This window comes from Vigna umbellata, chromosome 4, assembly GCF_029865625.1.
Source record: "Vigna umbellata cultivar VRB3 chromosome 4, Vumbellata_1.0, whole genome shotgun sequence".
Classification (NCBI taxonomy): Eukaryota; Viridiplantae; Streptophyta; class Magnoliopsida; order Fabales; family Fabaceae; genus Vigna; species Vigna umbellata.
This window is the reverse complement of record NC_142168.1, coordinates 59687331-59710519: the sequence shown is the minus strand read 5'-3', so window position 1 is coordinate 59710519 and position 23189 is coordinate 59687331. Positions and strand designations below refer to the sequence as shown.

General features: G+C 31.9%; 1 protein-coding gene across 1 annotated transcript; it reads left to right on the top strand.

Annotated features, from left to right (window-relative positions):
• Positions 1-932: 932 nt before the first annotated feature.
• On the top strand, positions 933-22674 carry LOC148200741 (uncharacterized). Its single transcript, XM_088113424.1, is given in 12 exon segments — positions 933-3980; positions 4138-4371; positions 4484-5194; positions 5411-6226; positions 11193-11939; positions 12060-12893; positions 13331-14077; positions 14211-15038; positions 17287-18033; positions 18154-18906; positions 19342-19393; positions 22405-22674. Coding segments are annotated over 11 exon segments (9483 nt in total). The 3' UTR covers positions 19360-19393; positions 22405-22674.
• The last annotated feature ends 515 nt before the right edge of the window (positions 22675-23189 follow it).

The following is a 23189-nucleotide window of genomic DNA, read 5'->3' as shown; positions in this document are numbered from 1 at the left end:
AGCAATGAATTTATGGATAAGCAAAGGACAAACACCTAACTGAGTTTTCAAATTAAAATAAATATTATATATTTTTATATCAAATTTATATTGAATCTTATATATATATTTTTTAGTTAAAAATATTGTGTTAAAAGTTTTATTACTTAATTAGATAACTTATTAAAGAAACTTAATTAACTAAGTTAAAAATATACAAAAAAAAAATAGAAAAGAATAAGAGATCATAATTTATCTCTTAATATACTAATATTTACACTCAAAGTTTACTTACTTTGTAATTTTATATATAACAAAAATATAAATATAAAGACTACGAAACCTCTAATTAAGCACAAGAAAATAAATTATGTCTATGCTATAAGTTGACGTCAAGAATCCATGCTTAGAACTAGTTTTTATTTTTTAAATAAAAGCCACAAAAAAAAACTCAATGTAACAAAAAAAATCCAACTCGTTTCATATCTAAAATGTCTCTTTAGATGATACTTTTTAAAAAATATATAATTTTAAAAAATTCACGGATTTTTGTAGATATTCATAAATATTTAAAAAATGATATTTATAAATTTCTAAAATAAAATATAAATAAATAATAGACGCCACTCTACGGACTATCCAAAGCGAAATTTATCTCCACACAGCAATATTTTTGTCATTCCTAGATACCACTCCTTTGAATATACAAGTGACATTGGAAATAATAGACGCCACTCCACCAACTATAAATGTGACTATAAACTAACTTCTTCATTTTTCATGAACAACCTTATGATGATGTGCTTTTAATGTTGTGGTTATTTATAAATTATTCTAATATTTATAAACATTTATGTTGTGTTTGTTTGAATGATTTATCTATTATCATTTAGGTAAAAAAGGACTAATAGTAAGAAAACAATTAAGACGGAAGCGTCCATTATCAAGGCATCATGGATACAATTGTCTCTACAACTACTGAAAGTGCACTTAATATTACAGCAAGTATGGTCAAACGACAAGTGGGTTACTTTTTTAATTACAAAGACAAATTTAAAGAGTTGGAATCTTACATTGAGAAGTTGGAACATAATAAGGAGAGACTACAACATCAAGTTGATAGTGCACTAAGGAGTGGAGAAGAAATTGAAAATGACGTTCAACATTGCTTAACGCTCATTGATGAGAAGATAAAAGAATATAAAAGTTATATTAATGATGAATGTCATGCAAAGACAATTTGCTCAATTGGTTTCTTTCCAAATAATTTCCGACTGAGGTATCAATTGGGTAGAAAGGCTACAAAGATGGTTGAGGAAATCATAGGAGATGAGCTTTGGAAAACTTCTTTTGACAATGTTTCGTACCAAGAATTTCCATCCATTGATGCTACTTTTTCAAACAATGGTTATGAAAGTTTTGCATCAAGAAATAAAACTATGGAGATGATCATGAAAGCACTGCAAGACTCTACAGTTGGTATGGTTGGAGTTTATGGGCCTGGTGGTGTGGGTAAGACTACTTTACTCAAAGAAATTGCTAACAAAGCACGAGAAAAGAAGTTGTTCAAGATAGTGATCATAGCGAATATTACAGGAAATCCTGACTTCAAAAAAATTCAAGAGCAAATTGCTGGTATGCTAGGAATGAAATTAGAAGAGGAAACTGAGATTGCAAGAGTAGATCGTATTCGAAAGAGGTTAAAGAATGAAAAGGAGAACACCCTTATTATCCTTGATGATCTTTGGGGTGGATTGGACTTTAATAAACTTGGGATTCCATGTAATGATGATGCAAGCCAACAAGAAGTCAATGACATGTCTGATTTTGGTTCCAACAATGACATATCTGATTTGGGTTCGAACAATGACATATCTGATTATGGATATAATAAGACAGAAATGAAAGAGTTGTCAAAAGTTGATTTGGATAAGATGAAAAAGGAAAAGTTGTCTAAGGATTATAGAGGAGGGAAAATTCTTCTAACATCTAGAAATAAACAAGTATTATGTAATGAAATGGATGTGCAACAAAGGTCAATTTTTTCGGTAGGAGTCCTTGATGAAAAGGAATCAGAGACTTTGCTTAAGAAAGTTGCTGGTGTGAAAAATTCTGAGTTTGATAAGAATGCTACTGAAATTGCCAAATGGAGTGCTGGGTTTCCAATAGCCTTAGTTTCCATAGGAAGGACACTAAAGAATAAAAGCTTATCCACATGGGAAGATGTTTGTCAACAAATTAAAAGACAAAATTTTACATCAGAATGGGGATTTACGGACTTCTCGATAAAGTTGAGCTATGATCATCTAAAAAATGAGGAGCTTAAGTGTATTTTCTTACACTGTGCAAGAATGGGAAATGATGCTTTGATTATGGACTTGGTGAAATTTTGTGTTGGTTTGAATTTGCTTCCAGGAGTGCACACAATTACAGATGCTAGGAAAAGAGTAAAGGAGATGATACAAGAGCTAGAAGAGTCGAGTTTGTTGGTGAAAAGTTATTCTATTGACCGCTTCAACATGCATGACATTGTGCGAGATGTTGCTCTTTCAATATCATCCAAGGAAAAACATGTGCTTTATATGAAAAATGCAATACTTGATGAGTGGCCTCACCAAAATGACTTTGAAAGGTACTCTGCCATTTTTGTACACTTCTGTGACATCAATGATGAGCTTCCTGAGAGTATACATTGTCCTCGACTTGAAGTCTTACATATTGACAATAAAAATGAATCTTTTGAAATACCAGATGAATTTTTTAAATCTATGGTTCGACTCAGAGTGTTGATACTGACTGGTATTAATTTATCTTGCTTACCTTCATCAATTAAATGCCTAAAAAAGTTGAGAATGCTTTGTTTGGAGCAATGCACCTTAGGAGAGAACCTATCAATCATTGGTGAGTTGAAGAATTTAAGAATCCTTACTTTTTCAGGATCTAATATAGAAAATTTGCCTCTTGAATTTGGGCAATTGGATAAGCTTCAATTTCTTGACATAAGCAATTGCCTAAAACTAAGACAAATAACTTCCAATATCATACCGAGGATGGCCATTTTGGAGGAGTTTTATATCAGAGACAACTTGATTATATGGGAGGCTGAAGAGAATATGAAAAGTGAAAGTGCTAGTCTCTCTGAGTTGAGGCGCTTGAATCAATTACAAAATCTTGACATACACATCCACAGTTCTTCACATTTTCCGCAGAATTTGTTTTTTGACAGGTTGAATAGTTACAAGATTGTTATTGGTGAATTCAACTTGTTTAACTTGCTTAAAGTGGGAGAATTCAAAGTCCCTGACAAGTATGAGGAGGTGAAATTTTTGGCATTAAACCTAAAAGAAGGTATTGATATTCATTCTGAAAAATGGATTAAAATGTTGTTCAAAAGTGTTCAATGTTTGTTGTTGGGAGAACTCAATGATGTTGAAGATATTTTCTATGAATTAAATGTTGAAGGATTTCCAAATTTGAAACATTTATCCATTGTAAACAATTTTGGCATTAAGTATATTATCAATCCAAGGGAGCGGTTTCACTCTTTAGTCGCTTTTCCAAAATTAGAGTCCATGTGGCTTTACAAATTGGATAATTTGGAAATAATATGTGCCAATCAGCTTGTACGGACCTCTTTCCGCAATTTAAAGGTCATCAAGATTCAAACATGCATTAAATTGGTAAACCTTTTCCTATTTTCTATGGTTAGACTCCTCACTGTGCTTGAAACAATTGAAGTGTGCGATTGTGATTCTTTGAAGGAAATAGTTTCAAAAGAAATTCAAACTCATACTATCAGCGACGATAAGATTGAGTTTCCCCAGTTACGACTTTTAACATTGAAGTATCTACCAACATTTATTCATTTATATAATGTTGACAAGATTCCTGTTAGTGCACACTCGTTGCAAGACCAAGTATTCCAGCAAAGGAACAAAAATATTGTTGTTGAAGTAGAGCACCAGAACACCAATTATTGTCTTCCACTCTTCAATGAAAAGGTACGTGAGAACCTTATCATAATTACATGTGTAATGTTTAATTTCTATGTTGTTCTTCCCTTAATAGAAATATAAAAAATCTATTTGTCTAAGTTTTGTCATTTCTCTTGAGGGAAAAGTCTTTGGAAATGAAGTGACATTTTATGTGTTCTTACAGGTCTCAACTCCCAAATTAGAATGGTTGGAGTTATCCTCCATCAACATTCATAAGATATGGAGTGACCAATGTAACCATTATTTTCAAAATTTGCTTACATTGAATGTGACAGATTGTGGTAATTTAAAGTATTTATTGTCATTCTCCGTGGCTAGAAGTTTGGTGAATCTTCAAAGCCTTTCTGTAAGGGACTGTGAAATGATGGAGGATATATTTCGTCCAGATGATGAAGAGGTGTGGATTCATTTAATATTGAGTTTGATTAATGCTATCATTTGTTTCTAGATAATGTATTACTATTTAGGTCATTCACTTGCTCACCTATCAATGGTTTTTACTGTAACAGTATGTTGACATTTTTCCTAAGTTGAAGAAAATGGAGATCATCTACATGAAGAAGCTCAATACCATTTGGAAATCCCATATTGGTTTACATTCCTTTTGTAGTTTAGACTCCTTGATAATAAGAGAGTGCCACAAACTTCTTCTGATAATCCCTGGTTATATGATGAAAATATTTCAGAGCCTTCAAAGCTTGACAATCAAAAATTGCAAGTTAGTGGAAAACATATTTGATTTTGCAAATATTCCACAAACTTCCGATACAATTGAAACAAACTTGGATAATATACTTCTAGAAAAGCTGCCAAAATTGGTGAACGTTTGGAAGGATGGCATCAATGCAGTACTTAAATATAATAATTTGCAACGCATAAAAATTGCTGATAATCCAAATTTAAAATACCTCTTTCCACTTTTTGTTGCCAATAACCTAGAAAAACTAGAAGTCCTTGAGGTGCGGAAGTGCTGGGTAATGAAAGAGATTGTTTTTTCTGACAAACATTCAAGTGAAAGTGATATCAACTTTAAGTTCCCTCATCTACACACTCTATCATTTATAGACATATATGATTTGAGAAGTTTCTACTCAGGAATTCACACTCTAGAGTGGCCATCATTGAAGAAATTGGATATAGCTGATTGTAGCATGCTCGAAGGCTTCACTTTAGAAATCATAAATTCACAAGATCAACCGATTACTTTAGCAACAAGAAAGGTACACAGAGTTTGTTTAGATTCAAGTCATATACTTTTTATAGCTTTTCTATTGGAAATATAGAACATGCCTTGTTTTTACGAAAAACATGAAGTAGCAACCCCTCATTAGGATATGTGAGATTATGACTTTTATTTTTCTTTTGAAGAAAAATAATACATTATGGTTTAATTGGTATATTTTGATATTGATAAATCTTTTTGTTTATTTATTTAGGTGATATACAACTTGGAGTATATGTCAATGAGCTTAAAAGAAGCAGAGTGGTTGCAAAAATACATTGTTAATGTTCACAGAATGCACAAACTAGAAGAACTTACTTTGTATGGGTTGAAGAATAATGAAATTCTCTTTTGGTTTCTTCATAGACTTCCCAATTTGAAAAGGTTAACATTGGAACTTTGTCACTTGAAAAAGATTTGGGCTCTTAAAGGTCTTATTTCACCTGAAAAAATTGGTGGTGTTGTGCAACTTAGAGAGCTTAAACTAGAAAGCATGTGGTCTTTAGAGGAGATTGGCTTTGAGCATGAGGTGCTTCTTCAAAGGGTGGAACGCTTAAGCATTCAACGTTGTACAAAATTGAAAAATTTAGTGTCATCTTCGGTAACATTTAGTTACTTATCATATTTAGAAGTGATGAACTGTAAATCAATGAGGAGTTTAATGACATGCTCAGCTGCTAAAACCTTGGTTCAACTCACAACGTTGAAGGTATGCTCCTGCCCAATGATTGTGGAAATCGTTGCAGAAAATAAAGTGGAAAAAGTACAAGAGATTGAATTTAAACAATTAAAATCATTAGAATTGGTGTCTCTACAAAATCTCTCAAGTTTCTCAACTATCAAGAAATGTGAGTTAAAATTCCCATTATTGGAAAAATTAGTAGTGAGTGAATGTCCTCGAATTACAAAATTCTCCGAAGATCAAAATGTTCCAAACCTACAAAAGGTACATGTTGTAGCTGGAGAAAAAGACAAATGGTATTGGGAAGGAGATTTGAATGCCACTCTACAAAAACATTTCTCAGACCAGGTATGCTTGAAAATATTTATGGACCATCACAAATTTTAATTGTATCATACCTCCACAGATAATTTAATTTTCATTTCATTGGAATTGTTGGTAACTGATAATTCTATTGTTGTGAGAAACTATATGAAGCATGCACATTACGTCGTTTTGTATAGATTTAAGTAGATTTATATCCTACTTTCAAAGGCCAAGGTTTATGGTTTGAATCATCAAGTTTGATTTGATATCTCTTGGCTGGAAACTTTAGAGGCTTGAAGGAAGTGTTTAAAAATTGAAAGAGGTTAGAAAATATTGAGAAAGGGAAAGACTTGTAATTTTGAGTGCTTCTAATTTTTGGCTTGATTACATATGATGCAATTACAAACACATCCCCCATGTTTATACTAATGAGACCTCATCAACCAATGGTTAGGATCTTGGCACTACAACATTTATCTAAGGATTATAATTCATTCTCTATAAGTTTCTAAAATATTTTTATGATTCTAGACATTATATGGACTTATCTAGAAACATCTTATAAATAAGTACTCTCTAGGTACTTTTATACTTCATTATAAAATCCTTCTAAATAAGAGATTTCTTGAATTCTAATTGGGTATTTTTTAATCTTGGGCTTTTATCTTATAGGTTCAAAATACAAAATCAATTTATCATTCCAACACTCCCTCTTAAATATGATTTTGTACTCAAGTAAATTTCTTAATTGTATAAATACTTCATTCTTTAGTGATTTGGTGAAGATATATTTTACCTGATCATGCATCTAATGAACGTGTGTGGATGTGCTTACTTCGATCATGGAAGACTGGATTTTTTGCTAAAGCTAATTCTTGTCTATGAAAATATTTGTTAGCTCCAATTGTGGCAAGCTCAACTCCTTCAATAGGTTTCATAGCCAAACAACATGACAAACACATGAATTAGAAACTACAAGCTCTGCTTCACATGTAGAAAGAGTGACAATAGGTTGCTTCTTGGACATCCAAGTAAAGGTTGTGTCTCCCATGTAGAACACAAATCCACTTGTGCTCTTTCGATCATCCATATCTCCACTCCAATCGTTATCACTATATCCAACAAGCTTGTAGTCGTTAGAAACAGAGTAGTATAGGCCAAAACTCATTGGACCTTTGATATATTAGAGAATCCTCTTTGCAAACTTGAAGTGAGTCGTTGTTGGAGCTTCATATAGCGACTCACGACTCTAACGGGATAGAGAATGTTTGGTTTTGTACAAGTTAAATAATGCAAACTTCCAACTAGAATTTTATAGAGTTAGATCCATTTTTTCTCCCTCTTCATCCTCACTCAACTTGATGCTGCATTCCATAGGAGTACTATTGGATTAACATCATCCATCTTGAATTTCTTAAGGAGGTCTTTAACATACCTTTTTTAAGTGATGAAAATTCCTTCATCTCCTTGCTTTACTTCTATTCCAAGACAACATGCCATAAGCCCCATGTCGGTCATTTCAAATTCCATGGTTATATCTGTCTTGAATTCCTCAAACATGCTTGGATTGTTCCGTATGAAAATTAAGTCATTGACATATAAGCATATAATCAAAATATATCCTCCTCGAGCTTTGATATAGAGTGCATGCTCATACAGACACTTGATGAAATTCGCTTCTTTGAAGTACTTGTCAAATCGAACATTCCAAGCTCTAGGGGCTTGTTTCAACCCATAAAGAGCGTTCTCCTTTGGAACGAATACTTTGTCATAGTCGATGCCAGATTTTTTACTATAGCCTTTTCGCACTAATCTTTCCTTATATCTTTGAACTTATCCTTTGGAGTTCTTCTTTGCCTCGTAAACACACTTTGAACCAGCTCCCATGTATCATTCTTCTTTATCGCCTTGATCTCTCCATCTATAGAATTTCTCTAATGCTTCTTGGAAGTTCATGGGCTCACAATCTTCAAGTTGACAAAATAGGATAACATTGTCTAGATTTTCAATTACTTCAAAGATATCTTATAGACTTAAAAAATATGGAGTTCTTTCACTTGAGCTTACATTTTCTTGAGGGGTTGGATTTGGTGAAGTACGTGGGGTAGCAAGTGCCTCTTCGGGTTGTTATGGTTGTTCCACCTCATCTACTTCAACACACAGGAAGAAGTTATAGTCCTCACAATTTGTTGACCGGTCTCATTATCCGTCTTCATTAAACACTACATTTCGACTTATGATTGTTTCCCTTGTATTAGAGCTATAGAGCTTATACCCTTTGGTGTTGGCGTCGAAGATATATTTTTCACTTTTGTCATCAAGCTTATTTCGCTTCTTATCTGGTACATGGACATAAGCTATGCTTCTAAAAACTATAAGATGAGAATTACCTAGCTTTCTTCACTCCATGCTTCTTATGGTGTTTTTCCACTCATGTTTCTTGTTGTAGAGTGGTTGGTAAGATAAATTTCACATGCAACAACTTTAGCCCAAGACTCCTTTGAGAGTCTCTTGCTTTTAAGCATGCTCTTTGCCATCTCCAGGATTATATTTTATTCTTCTTTTCCTCCACTCCATTTTGTTGAGGGGATTTGGTACAATCAATTGTTGTCTAATTCCATTGTCTTCACAATACTTCTGAAACTCTTTTGATGTGAATTCTCCTCCACGGTCAGATCTTAAAGCTTTGATCACAATGTCACTTTTCTTCTCAACATAGGTTTTAAACTTCTTGAAGTTCTTGAATACCTTTGATTTTTCTTTTAAGAAATATACTCATGTTTTTCTTGAAAAATCGTCAATGAAGAGAAGGAAATAACCACTCATACTGAGTGATCTTTCCTTAATTAGGCCATATACTTCTGTGTGTATGAGTTTTAATGGCTGTTGAGCTCTTGAGTTCGACTCATTTGGAAAACCCAATCGGAATTGTTTTCCAAGTAGACACATCCTTCATAAACTTGATTGAGGTGAGTAATACAAGGAAACCCTCTCACCATTGCCTTCTTGGAGAGCAACTATAATTCTTTAATATTAAGATGGTCAAATCGAAGATGCCAAAGTCATGATTCGTATTTGTAGCACATCTTGAGACACTGAGGGCTATCACTTTGAATTTTGAGCATAAACATTCTATTTCTTGTCATTGGAACCTTCGTAATGAATTTAATTGTATTATCTCTTATAGAAAGATTATTATTTTCAAGTTGAATATCATAATCTTTCTTTAAGAGTTTTCTTAAGCTTAAGATGTTGTTCTTCATGCTTGGCACATAATATACATTGATGTTCTCCATTCTTTAGTTAGATGAGGACATTACCTTTACCTTTCATTTCCACCTTTGATTCATCTCCAAAAGCCACGTTTTCCATCAATAATCAAGCTCTACAAACATGGTTCTTTTTTCACAGATATGATTACATGCTCCACTGCCAAGGTACCATTAATTATCTTCACCTCTATCTTTGCCCTTGTAAGACAGTGACAAGGTACCATCTTCTTGGCACCTTTCTTCAACATAGTTGACTTTCTCTTTGACTTTATTTCTACTAGGGGTTCTACATTCAAAAGCATAATATCCGAATTTATCCCAATTGTAACATTTGATGCATGATTTGTCATACCTTGAATTTAGATTTCCTTTCCCATGACCTCTTATAGGGCTTTCTCCTCTTTGGTTATTATTGTTAGGTCTCCATCTTTATCCATGTCCATATCTACGCCCTCGTTCTTGTTATTGACTATAACTTCATCTTGATTGGTTGCATGCATTTTCTTCTTTTATTTTGAATTAACTTGTGCCTTGACAACTTGCTCTATGATATCTTCCTTCTTTTATTTCTTTTCTTCATAAGCTTGCAACGAACTAAGAAGTTTCTATATTGACATGACCTCCAAGTCTTTGGTTTCTTCATAATGGTGACAATATGTTCAAACTTTAGATCTAATGATCTAAGAATTTTCATCATAATTCTTAAAGCATATAACTTCTCACCATTTCTTTTTAGATGATTAGTAACTGTTATAACTTATGAAAAGTAATCAAAGGCAAGTTCACATTCCTTCATATGCAAAGCTTCAAATACTTCTCTTAAAGATTAAAGACATACCTTTCTTACTTAAGCTTCTCTCGTGCTTCCTTGGCTGACTTGACTCAAAAATATTCCCAAAAGTATCCTCATATAATCCTTGATAGGTTAGGCAAAGAGCTCTCATATCTCTCTTCCTTGAGTCTCTTAAACTATCCTTTTGAGCTTGAGAAAGACTATCTACATTCTTTGGCTTGGTGTTTCCCTTCTCGACCATCTCCCACACATCGTGTGCACCAACGAGAGCTATGATCCTTAACCTCAAATTGTCGTAGTTGCTCTTGGTGAGCATCGACACTCGAAAGGGAACTTCGATATTTTTAATTGTTATGAAGATCTTCTTGCTCTTGATAACACTTTATTGGGACAAAACTTTAGAGGCTTGAAGGAATTATTTAAAAATTTAGAGATGTTGGAAAATTTTGAGAAAGAGAAATGCTTGTTGTAATATTGAGTGCTTCTAATTTTTGGCGTGATTACATATGACACCTTCTCAACCAATTGTTAGAATCTTGTCACTATAATATCTAAGGATTATAATTCATTCTCTAGAAGTTTTAAAAATATTCTTATGATTCTAGACATTATATTGACTTATCTAGAAACATTTCTAGAATTCTATTTGGACATCTTCTAATCTTGTGTTTTTATCTTATAGGTCCAAAATATAAAATCAATTTATTATTACAACCATGTTTAATTAGCATAATTTTGTAATCAAATGTGTACAAAAGGTGACCTATATCATACTCTTTAAATTATTTGAAACATTTTTAACTTTTCTTCCTATTCCAAATTTATTTCATCACAATTAATGTACTAAAGGGGATACATATACCTTAAGGATTATTATAAAAGCTTTTTATACCAATCATTGATTGTCCTGTGTTTGTGATATTTAGTTTCTTGACTTTTCAAGGTTTCTTTTGAATATTCAAAGCATGCAAGACTTGTTGATTATCCTGAGAGGAAAGATGTTCGACTCGGAAAATCTGCTTTTCCCGACAATTTTTTTGGTTGTATAAAGAAGTTGGAATTTGGTGAAACATGTACAAGAAATATTTTGATTCCCTCTCATGTACTACCTTACTTGAAGAATTTAGAAGAATTGAATGTAGAGAACTGTAAACCAATACAAGTAATATTTGACATAGATGAGAGTGAGCTCAAGATGAAGGGAATGATCTTTCGTTTGAAAAACCTTAATCTAAACAAATTGTCAAATTTAAAATGTGTATGGAAGGTAAACTCTGGAGGAATTGTCAGTTTTCCCAATTTGCATAGAGTTGATATTAATGGTTGTGGAAGTTTGGTAACATTATTCCCTTTATCCCTTGCTAGAAATATTAAGAAGCTCGAGGTACTTGGAATAATCGAGTGTGAGAAATTGGTAGAAATAGTTGGGAAGGAAGATGGAATGGAACATGGAACGACAATGATCTTTGAATTCCCTTGTTTGTCGTGGCTACTTGTTGATAATGTGCCACTACTGAGTTGCTTTTACCCTGGAAAGCATTATCTGAAATGTCCGTTGTTATATAGCTTATTTGTGGCCTCTTGCCCTAAACTAAAGCTATTCACATCAGAATTTGATGATAATCAGAAAGCAACAGTTATAGAGGCTCCAATTAGGCAGCTACAACCTTTGTTTTCGCTTGAAATATTGGTAATGTATATTTAGACCCTTTTTTTCTTCCTTTTCTTTCATTATATATTGTCCATCTATACCTTCTAACTAACATTAACTATGTATTCTCTTTTGAATTTTTATGGCCTCAATTGGCAGGCTTCTCCCAAACTGATGAGATTGTCACTCAATGAGGAAAATGTTATGCTGTTGAGAGATGCACAATTGCCAAAAGACCTCTTTTGCAATCTAAATATTCTTCGATTGTACTTTGAGGATGATAACAATGAGAAAGATAGTTTGCCTTTTGATTTCTTTCACAGGCTACCTAGTTTAACATATCTCATGGTAGAAAAGTTCTTTGGCCTGAGGGAGATATTTCCCTATCAAAAGCTTCAAGTTCACGAGAATGTACTTGCAGGATTGAAACAATTATTCTTGTTGAGACTAGAAGAGTAAGAGTCGATAGGTTTAGAGCACACGTGGGTACAACCATACTCTGAAAAGCTTGAATCATTAAAGATTCACTTCTGCCCTCAATTACAAAAAATAGTTTCTTGTGCAGTGTCTTTCATTAATCTTAAAGAGTTGAGAGTGACATTCTGTGACCAAATGGAGTATTTATTCACACTTGCAACAGTCAAAAGTTTAGTGAAACTTGAGTCCTTAACTGTAAAGTACTGTGAATCAATCAAAGAAATTGCAAAAAGTGAAGATGGAGATGATTGTGATAAAATATTGATATTTGGACGACTTAGATCAATTGAGCTGTATTCCTTACCAAAGCTACTAAGGTTTTATTCTGGGAATGCCACTTTGCGATGCTTGTGTTTGAAAACTGTGATGGTAGCTAAATGTCCCAATATGATAACTTTCTCTCTTGGAACAATAAATATGCCATTGTTTTCAGGGATTAATGTATCATCGAAAGATTCTGATTTAACCTTTGACGACGATCGCAATACAACGATCGAGAGATTCTTTCACGAACAGGTGAGAATTTAATATTTGAGCTCAATACTTATTCTTTTTTCCATCCAACAATCATCTCCTTTTTTTTATGTTCGACATTTCATTAAGCTAGAGATATAGTGTCGGATCATAATTAACCATTTAATTTACTTTAGGGGTGTCCTTTTTTCAAAGTTGTTGGACACCGACTATATATTACAAGGACAGATTGTATAATATCTTACATAATTGGAACTCATTATAAAAATAAATAATAATAATAATAATGATAATGGTAATAACAAATAATTGGGTTGTAGGCTTATTACCAAATAATTAAGACTTAAATAACTCATTCAAATCCAAGTATAGAGTTTTCTACAATCAAAGGTAAATCTGAGTGATCTTATTAATTATTTACGAAACGTATGAAACTTATTAATTATACCCTGATATTGAATTTCTTGCTTTTTTTTTAGGAATTTTTCAACCATTCAAAGCACATGATTCTTGATGAATATCTTGAGATGAAGGGAGTTCAGCACATAAAACCTGCTATTTCAGACAATTTCTTTGGTAGTTTCAAGAAATTGGAATTTGATGCTGCATGCAAAAGAACTATCGTAATTCCATTTCATGTACTCCCTTACTTGAAGAACTTAAAAAAGTTGCATGTGCACAGTTCTGATGCAGTCAAGGTAATATTTGACTTTGATGAGAGTGAGGACAAGACAAAGGGAATAGTCTCTAGTTTGAAAACACTTACTTTAAACAACTTGTCAAATTTGAAATGTGTATGGAAGGAAAATCTCGAAGGAATTGTTAGCTTTCCCAATTTGGAAGAAGTGATTGTCACTGGTTGTAGAAGCTTGGTAACACTTTTGTCTTCATCCCTGGCCAAAAGTCTTGAAAAGCTTAAGAAACTTCAAATGGAGAGGTGTGAAAAATTGGAAGAAATAGTTAGAAAGGAAGATGAAAGGGAACATGGAATGACATTAACGTTTGAATTTCCTTGTTTGACGACGTTATATCTTGAAAAAAATGCACTCTTGAGTTGCTTTTATCCTGGAAAACATTATCTGGAATGCCCCATATTAGATGCATTATATGTGGTCTATTGTCCTAAGTTAAAGCTATTCTCATCAGATACTGGTGACAGTCATAAAGAAGAAGTTATAGAGGCTCCAATTAGCCCGCCACAACAACCTTTGTTCTTGGTTGAAAAGGTAACAAAGCATCAACATTTTGACATTTTTGTGCTTCCTTTTTTTCTTTTAATCATATATTTTCCTTCTTTAATTAGCTTCTAGCTAACTACAACTACATTTTCTTTTAAATTTGATTGGCCTTAATTGTTAGGTTTCTGCCGAACTGAAGGACTTGGCATTCAGTGAGGAAAACATTATGTTATTTAGAGAAGCAAAATTGCCACAAAACCTTCTTTGCAACCTAAGTCGACTTTGCTTGTGCTTTGAGGATGATTACAATGAGAAAGATAGTTTGCCTTTTGACTTCTTTCACATGCTACCCAATTTAGAACATCTTATGGTAGAAAAATGCTTTGGTCTGAAGGAGATATTTCCCTCTCAAAAGCTTCAAGTTCACGACAAAGTACTTACTGGATTGAAAGAATTAATTTTGTTCGAACTAAGCGAGTTAGAGTCCATAGGTTTTGAGCACGAGTGGGTGCAACCATACTCTAGAAAGCTTGAACTACTAAAGGTTGACACTTGCTCTGAAATAGAAAACATAGTTTCTTGTGCAGTGTCATTCATTAATCTTAAAGAGCTGCATGTGACGTTTTGTGAGGAGATGGATTATTTATTCACATTTGGTACACTCAAAAGTTTGATGAAACTTGAGACCTTAATCATAGATAATTGTGGATCAATCAAAGAAATTGCAAGAAATGAAGAGGAAGATGGTTGTGATGAGATAATATTTGGACGACTCAGATCAATTAAGCTGGAATACTTACCGAAGCTAATAAGCTTTTATTCAGGAAATGCCACCTTGCAATGCCCATCTTTACAAACTGTGATGGTAACTGAATGTCCCAACATGATAACTTTCTCTAAAGGAGTCATAAAACTAGCAATGTTTTCGGGGATTCAAACATCCGAAGATTCTGATTTCACTTTCCACGTAGATCTCAACACATCTGTAGAAAGCTTATTGCATGAAAAGGTCAGAATTACTTATCCTAATTATTATTTTTTATATATTCAAAGTAGTCTTCTTTTGTATTACTTTACTATTTTTTTCTTGTATCATAAAATACTCTTCTCAACCTCATATCAATTAGAATATATTATATTATTTAGCAGTAGGCTTGGTTTGATGGATAATTATTTTAAAAATAATTATTTTACTAGGTACACAAATATATTACACATTAATACCCATCATATATATATATATCCTTTTGGCTTGAAAAATATCTATCCCTGATACAACAAACAAATATTTTCATACATGTTCATATCCATTAACAAGTCCATCATTATCATAGTTTCATACATAATTATACACAAGCAAATTAATCAACAAATCCATCAACAATTCCATAAATAACCACAGTATCAAAACTTTGAACCACCAAAACTAGTAAAAGAAATGCAGGAAACAGAGTAATAGAACCAACAACAAGATTGACCCTCAGCGACACTTAAGGTGTGCCCAATGGTAGCGTGACAGGGGCTCACTGTCCAAGTAGGACTCAACGACATAAGCTAGCCACAAACAACAGAAAATTTCTAAAAAGTTTTCTAATGGCACATATGCAAGAGAAAAAAAAAGGTGCTTCATGAAATCTCAAAGTGACTAAAAAAAATAAGGGTAACAATATTCACTTACCCTAGGCTAATATGAGGTGAGTGGAGTTAAGAAGTTATCCTCTTTTGATTGTGCTCCAAACCCTAGACAAAGAGAAAGGAGAGATATGAGATGAAACTGCCTAGTGGGTTTTTTTTTTTTAACCAGAAAAAAGAGAAAGAGTTTGGAGAGTGGTTGCAAGAGAGTTCTGTATTGACTTTTAGAGAAAAGAAAAAAGTTTTACAAATAACACTAGAGATCGATTCTAAAATTGTAAATGTTAATAACTTTATTTTAACATAATGAAATTGTTACAAAACATTTAAATAAATTCTCAGGAGACTTAATATAATCACACTCAGATAAATTTAAAAGTTAATTAGCTTCGACATAACTCACTCTTAATATAAAATATAATTAATTTATGAATTAGTTTTGACTAAGTTACCTTTGACAATAAAATATTAAATGTTAATTATTTTTCCTATTATAGTAAATTTTAAAAGATTAAGTTGTTATATTACTCACCCTATTGACTTTATAATTATCCCATGTTTACTTTGCTTCCTCTTCTTCAGCTTCCTTTTCTCCTCATTTACATTTACTGTCGAAATTCAACAAATATATTTTGCTTTCTCTTTCTTACTTGGTTTATATATTGTAATTTTTTTTTCTCTTTTTTTCATATATATTTGCTCACTCTTTTACGGAGCCTAAACAACACATTTTTTTCTCTAAAAACTATCCTGAATATTAATGAGATTGTGTTGTTCTCTTTTGATATTTTTAATCTTTGAGTCTCTCTCAATAAAAAATGTCTAATTATGCTTTTATTAATAGAAATTTAAGATAAATGTGGCTTTGGACTTTTAAATTTAAGAAATAATTAATCTTTAATATTTGAAAAAATATTATTTTAATTTCCGGACTCTAAATTTAGTGGTTTAAAATTATTTTAACCCTCAAAGTTATTGTTTAAGTACTAAAATTATACTTTTGAAATTTGAAGAACTACACTAGTTTTTTTTATAATTTGAAGAGTATTTTTTGTGGAAAATATGCCAAAGAATTTTTTGGTGACTTCTTATATAAATACGAAACCAAACTTTACATGTAGTAGTGAAAAAAAAATGAATTGAGAATTACCTTCAATTTTAAAAATAAAATTTACAAAAATATTTTAACAAAATTCGAATTGATTCTTCAGGACAAAACTGTAATTTTTGAAGCTGATTTTGTTCGAGTTTTCCAGTTTTTATCCATTCGATTGGAGATTTAGTTTGTAATTCTAAAAGGCCAAACACTAAATGAGTTAACAGATTTTTCTCTTCAAGTGGTCAGTCTATTTCTCAAAACAAAGTTACTTGTTATCACTCCATTGTCTTTTTATAATTTTTTTTTTCATTTTGGTCGGAAAACCTTTAGCCATCTTTTATTCTCATTTTTCTCTTTTTATATCTTCGATAATTGGCTCCTATTATAAAAATAAATAAATAAATAAGCTGCAGGTCTATTACCGAAATGTGACTTAAGTATTCATTCAAATCCAAGTGATCTTAATCAAATATAAAACATATGAAACTTGTCGATTATCCTGACAATGAGTTTCTTGTCTTGTAAGGATATTTTCAACTGCTCAAAGCTTATGATTCTTGATTATTATCTTGGGATGTCTGGAGTTCACCACAGAAAACCTATTGTTTCACACAATTTTTTTGGTAGTTTCAAGAAATTGGAATTTGATGCAACATGCAATAGAACTATTTTAATTCCATCTCATGTACTTCCTTACTTGAAGAACTTAGAAGAATTGAATGTGCATAACTCCGATGTAGTGCAAGTAATATTTGGCAGTGATGAGATTGAGGTTGAGACAAAGGAAATAATCTTTGGTTTGGAAAAGCTTACTTTAAAACACTTGTCAAATTTAAAATGTGTATGGAAGGAAAATCTAGAAGGAATTGTCAGCTTTTCCAATTTGCAAGAAGTGGAGGTTGATGATTGTGGAAGCCTAGTAACATTGTTCCCTTTATCACTTGCCAAAAATCTTGGCAAGTTGGAGACACTTGATATACGGAAGTGTGAGAAAATGGTAGAAATAGTTGGAAGGGAAGATGAAATGGAACACGGAACAACAATAATGTTTGAATTCCCTTGTTTCACATATCTAGTTCTTGAAAAGATGCCACTGTTGAGTTGCTTTTACCCTGGAAAGCATCATCTAGAATGTCCCTTGTTAGACAAGTTATATGTGGCATGTTGTCCTAAGCTGAAGCTATTCAAATCAAGTTTTGATGATGATAGTAAAAAAGGAGTTTTAGAGGCTCCAATAAGTTTGCTACAACAACTTTTGTTCTCGATTCAAAAGGTAACAAAACATTCAAATTTAATTCTGTGCTTCCTTTTCTTTTCACTATATATTTTTCTCTTATAGTATCTAACTAACATCAACACTTTACCTTTTGAATTTCTTTGGTTTTATTGTCAGGTTTCTCCCAAACCGGTGGGATTGACACTCAATGAGGAAAACATTAAGCTTATGAGTGATGCACGTTTGTCAGAAGACCTTCTTTGTAAATTAAAATATCTTATACTATCCTTTGAGGATGATAACAATGGGAAAGATAGTTTGCCTTTTGATTTCTTTCACAAGCTACCCAATTTAGAATCTCTTAGAGTACAAAAATTCTCTGGTCTGAAGGAGATATTTCCCTCTCAAAAGCTTCAAGTTCACAACAAAGTACTTGCTGGATTGAAACAATTATATTTGTCGGAATTAAGTGAGTTAGAGTCTATAGGTTTAGAGCACCCGTGGGTACAACCATTCATCAATCTTACAGGGTTATCTGTGAAGTTCTGTGAAAAAATGGAATATTTATTCACATTTGTAACACTCAAAAGTTTGGTGAAACTTAAGACTCTAATTATAAAGAAGTGTGAATCAATCAAAGAAATTGTAAAAAATGACGATGAAGATGGTTGTGATGAGATAGTATTTGGACAGCTCAGATTAATTAAGCTGAATTCGTTACCAAAGCTAGTAAGCTTTTATTCGGGGAACGCCACTTTGCAATGCTCATATTTGAAAAACGTGATGGTAGCTGAATGTCCCAATATGAAAACTTTCTCTCAAGGAGTCATTAAAGTGTCAATGTTTTTGGAGATTCAGACATCAAAAAATTCTGATTCAATATTTGACGGCGATCTTAACACAACGATCCAAAAGTTGTTTCACAATCAGGTAAGAACTCATTAATAATATTTTAGTAATAGAATGATGTTATATATCCTAAGTCTTTTCTTCACTCATGATACTTTTAGAATGAAACTCATTGGTGCTTGTCCGTTATTTTGATGCAATTGTCATTTGCAATACTCAATAAATTTCAGATATAGTGTGTGTTGTTCAGAGAAAAAACAAAATAGAAAGGAAGGTAGCGAGCTTCTTAAAGTAATCTCCCTTCATTATGCTAGAACAGGGAGCATTCAGAAGATAGTGTCAAACACTGTATTCCTAGCACTTTATTAAATTGAAATTGATAGTGTCTTTTTCAATACAATATCAAAACTTTCATAGTAAATCTCAGGTTTTTTATAAAGTCTTTTAGCTTTTAAAAAACCTGAATCTTTTATATAAAGTTTCTCCTATCAACTCACTTTTTTTTCATATATTCAGGTAATCCATCAGTCGTAACGAACTTTTGGAGTTCTTCTTCCTATACCATTTGGTAAGTATATATGTATTCCTGCATTTGAAGTTCTTATTCCTGCATGTCAACCACACTGCAAATTCTGTTAGTATTTTGAAGTTGTGAAATAAATAGTTAATGGAGTAGAAAAAATGTAGAGATAGTGGAATGTAGAGAAAATATGGAGATAGTGGAATGTAGAGAAAATGTGGAGATAGTGAAATGTGGAAGTAGTAAATGGAAGAAGTATTGTAGTTGTCTTTAGTTGTGTTGTCTTACATCAAATGGTGGAGTACATGAGTATTTATAAACACATAGATTATTCTAGAACATGTGCTTGCCACAACTTATATGGAATTCCTAGCTTGCTTTGCACTTGTGACACCAATTATTATTGAAAAAATTGTGTATCAACTGCTTGTTGAAGGGCAAATAAAACCCTTGAATCCTTCTGTTTTTTTTTTTTTTTGCTTAAACTCCTCCTTATGAGTTGCAGTAAGAGTGGAGGTATCTTCTGAAATAGTGAATCTCTCCTCTATGATGTGTCATAAATCTTGAGAGCAAAAGAATGTCTTCATTTTGACACTCTAAAAACCATAATTTTCTTCTATGAAAATAAATACTAGAATTGATGATGTTTGATTGGGAATTATAGTTTTGTTTGAAGTAGTTGAGAATTTTATATATGCCTAGTAAATGACTGAACGTATCTTTGGTACCATAGTTGGTATTTTGAGGTTGTGAAAGGAATAGTTGATGGGATAAAGAAAATGTAGATAGTGGAATGTAGAGAAAATGTAGATAGTGGAATGTAGAGAAAATGTGGAGATAGCGGAATGTGGAAGTAGTAGTTGGAAGAAGTGTTGTACTTGTCTTTGGTTGTGGTAGATGTTTTCTTATATCAAATGATAGAGTATACGAATATTTATAGATCTATAGATTATTCTAGAACATGTTATCCAAAATTTATGTGAAATGTTCTAGATTTTTACTTATTCTTGATTTGTTCTTCCTATCTTAGGTTTTTCTACAATATTCTGAATCTTTTATTACATTTGAATACTTCTATCTTAAGATTTTCTATATTCTTCTAGAATTTGCATTATCCTTTAATAAATTCACTTCCCTTTTAAATCTTAATAGTGTTTGATATTTTATTCAGCGTAATATCCCTTTCTTCATATTCATATAGAACACTAGAATTGAAATTAATGACTAAATAAATCAGAATGGAAAGATTATCGCATTCAACGATTCAAAAAGTTCAAAACTGCCAATGTTATATTTTCCATAATATCTTGCAAAGATACTAATGTATTTTACATGTCCAAGTTGGAGAGCAGTTACCAATTAATGCCACACCCAAAATTATATATTTTCTTTCTTTGTATACATAAATTTGAAAATAGCAGTTATATTTATTTAGGTATAACTACTATTAATTCTATTATTATGATTGTGTGAGATTTATTTATTTTTCTTCTAATTTAATTACAGTTATATATTAAAACTAATACAATAAAATTCGTTCACTATAAATTTTTGTTTTTCGAAACTCTTAATCTCTCTCTTTCTTTTTATTTCAACATCACCAAATGATTAATCTTTTAAAATCATTTTCTAGCCACAATTCATTAATTACAAGACTATATTTTACCAAAAGTAACAACTTATATGTTTCTTTGTGCTCTTTGAAACCTTCCATTTGTATATATCTTTAAAAGCCATATTCATTATATTGTTAAATTACTTTTGTCTCAAATATATCACAAACATTCCATTGTTTAATGAACTTAATTAGAAATGTTTATAATGAGACGGAGTTAAAAGAGTGTAAAATACTAAAAAAAATCATTACTTATAATCAAGACCAAAATTCGGTAAATAACACATGTTATCTAAAAATTACTTATGAACAAAAATTTATAGATAAAATAATTATAAGCAATATTACCTCCAGATATATCTGTCATAATTACTTACAAATTTTGACACACTTCAACTTTAAGAAAATAGTGTAAAAGCTCGATATCTTTTAAAGGATATTAATTTTGAGGTATAGAAATAATAGAATGTATATGGCTTACCGAATTACAGATGATGCATCTACGTAAACAAGTAAAAAGAGAGAGTAGAATTGTCCCATAATTTGATAAAAAGAGATGAGTCACTTGTAGTGGAGTGAAAACGAAATGCCGTTAAAGTTTGATTGAGTTTATTAAACCATGATTTTGGAGCTTGTTTTAATCCATATATAGCTTTATGAAATTTATATAGGATCATGAAAAATTGAAACCATGTGGTTATTGCATGTAAGCATCTTCTTGCAAAATACCATGAATAAAAGCATTATTTATGACAAGTTGATGAATAGGCCATTTAGCTGAAACAACATATAGGTGAGAACAACTCTAATAGTAGAAGACTTGATATCTGATCATAGGACTAAAAGTTTTATTAAAATCCAAACCTAATATTTGATCATAGGACTTAGTAGCATTCAATTGGGTGGGAAGTAGATTGAGGTGAGGAGAAGGGGACATGGTAATTTAGGGACCCAATATGTGTGAATAAATGTGACAATCAGTGTGTCAAGCGGTGGGTTTTTATAATAACTAGTTTAAAATAAGCAAAAGATAAGTCTGATGAATTTCGTTACATAAAAAGTAAAGTATGGAGACCCGTGTTTATTCATTTCTCTTAATTGTCTCTCTTATTTAATAAGTGGAGACACATTAAAAGATAAGATCGGACATTAAATCTCAAAACAGTAAAAAGAATTCTTTTTAAAATACTTAGGATTTCATTTGAATAAATTAGGTTGCCAACTACACATGGATCACTGTAAATATAAGAAATACAGTAAGAGTATGCTGTTTACTACATACCTTTTCCTAGCTATTTACAATAAGGGGCTGTATGCTTCCATCAGAATAGTTTAATATAATTCTCATTTCTTGTCATTGCATGAATTTGATTACTTTATTTGAAACAGATTAGTTAAACTTCTGTACATATAATTGTGCTTTTATTTATAATTGTTTTGTTAGGTTAGCTGTGATTTCCGCATTGCATTCTCAGAGGCGGAGGGAACAATGATGATACAAGTATCATGAACAAAAGTTTATTCTAAGTCTCTTTTTTGTTGTTTGAAATGCTTGAAATACAAATATACATGGCCATCTATTGTATGGGATTAAGTTAGTTATATTCTGTATGCATGTTAGTCCTGAACTTAAAATACTTTGAAGATTGAACTTCGTAACAATGTCATGTCTGCAACACCTTAAAAATGTGTTTGAATTGAGACTTTAAGATCATCCATTATTTACTGCTTTTAGGAATTTAGTCCTTTATTTTTAATTTCTTAAGTTTTATATTCTTTATATATTTTGGGGGCATGGTTTTGGAAGCGGTGGGCAGGGATATACTTGTATTTCATCACAGAGAGACATATCTCTATCAGGTTTCAAATAGACCTGCGTGAGGGTGAGGGTGACTGCGACTAAGTAACTTCAGTCAATGTACTATAGTTATAAAGTGGTGAGAACGACCAAAGGTTTGATAACTTGAGCCTGTGAATAGAATTAGGTGTTAATTAATGTAGTTATCTCATATCCTTGAGGAGACTAAGTAAGAATCTAAAAGGAAAGGGGAGGAAGATCATACCCATTGAATGTGTTGGTTTGGTGAGGTATCAATCAGACCTGTGTAATCATGGTAATTGAATTTGTTCAATAACTACAGCTGCTATCAATTTTTGAATCTTTATTTAGCCAGAGCTAGAAATGCTTGTTAGAATAAGACTTGTAGGGCTGCAGGAAATCAAAAATGC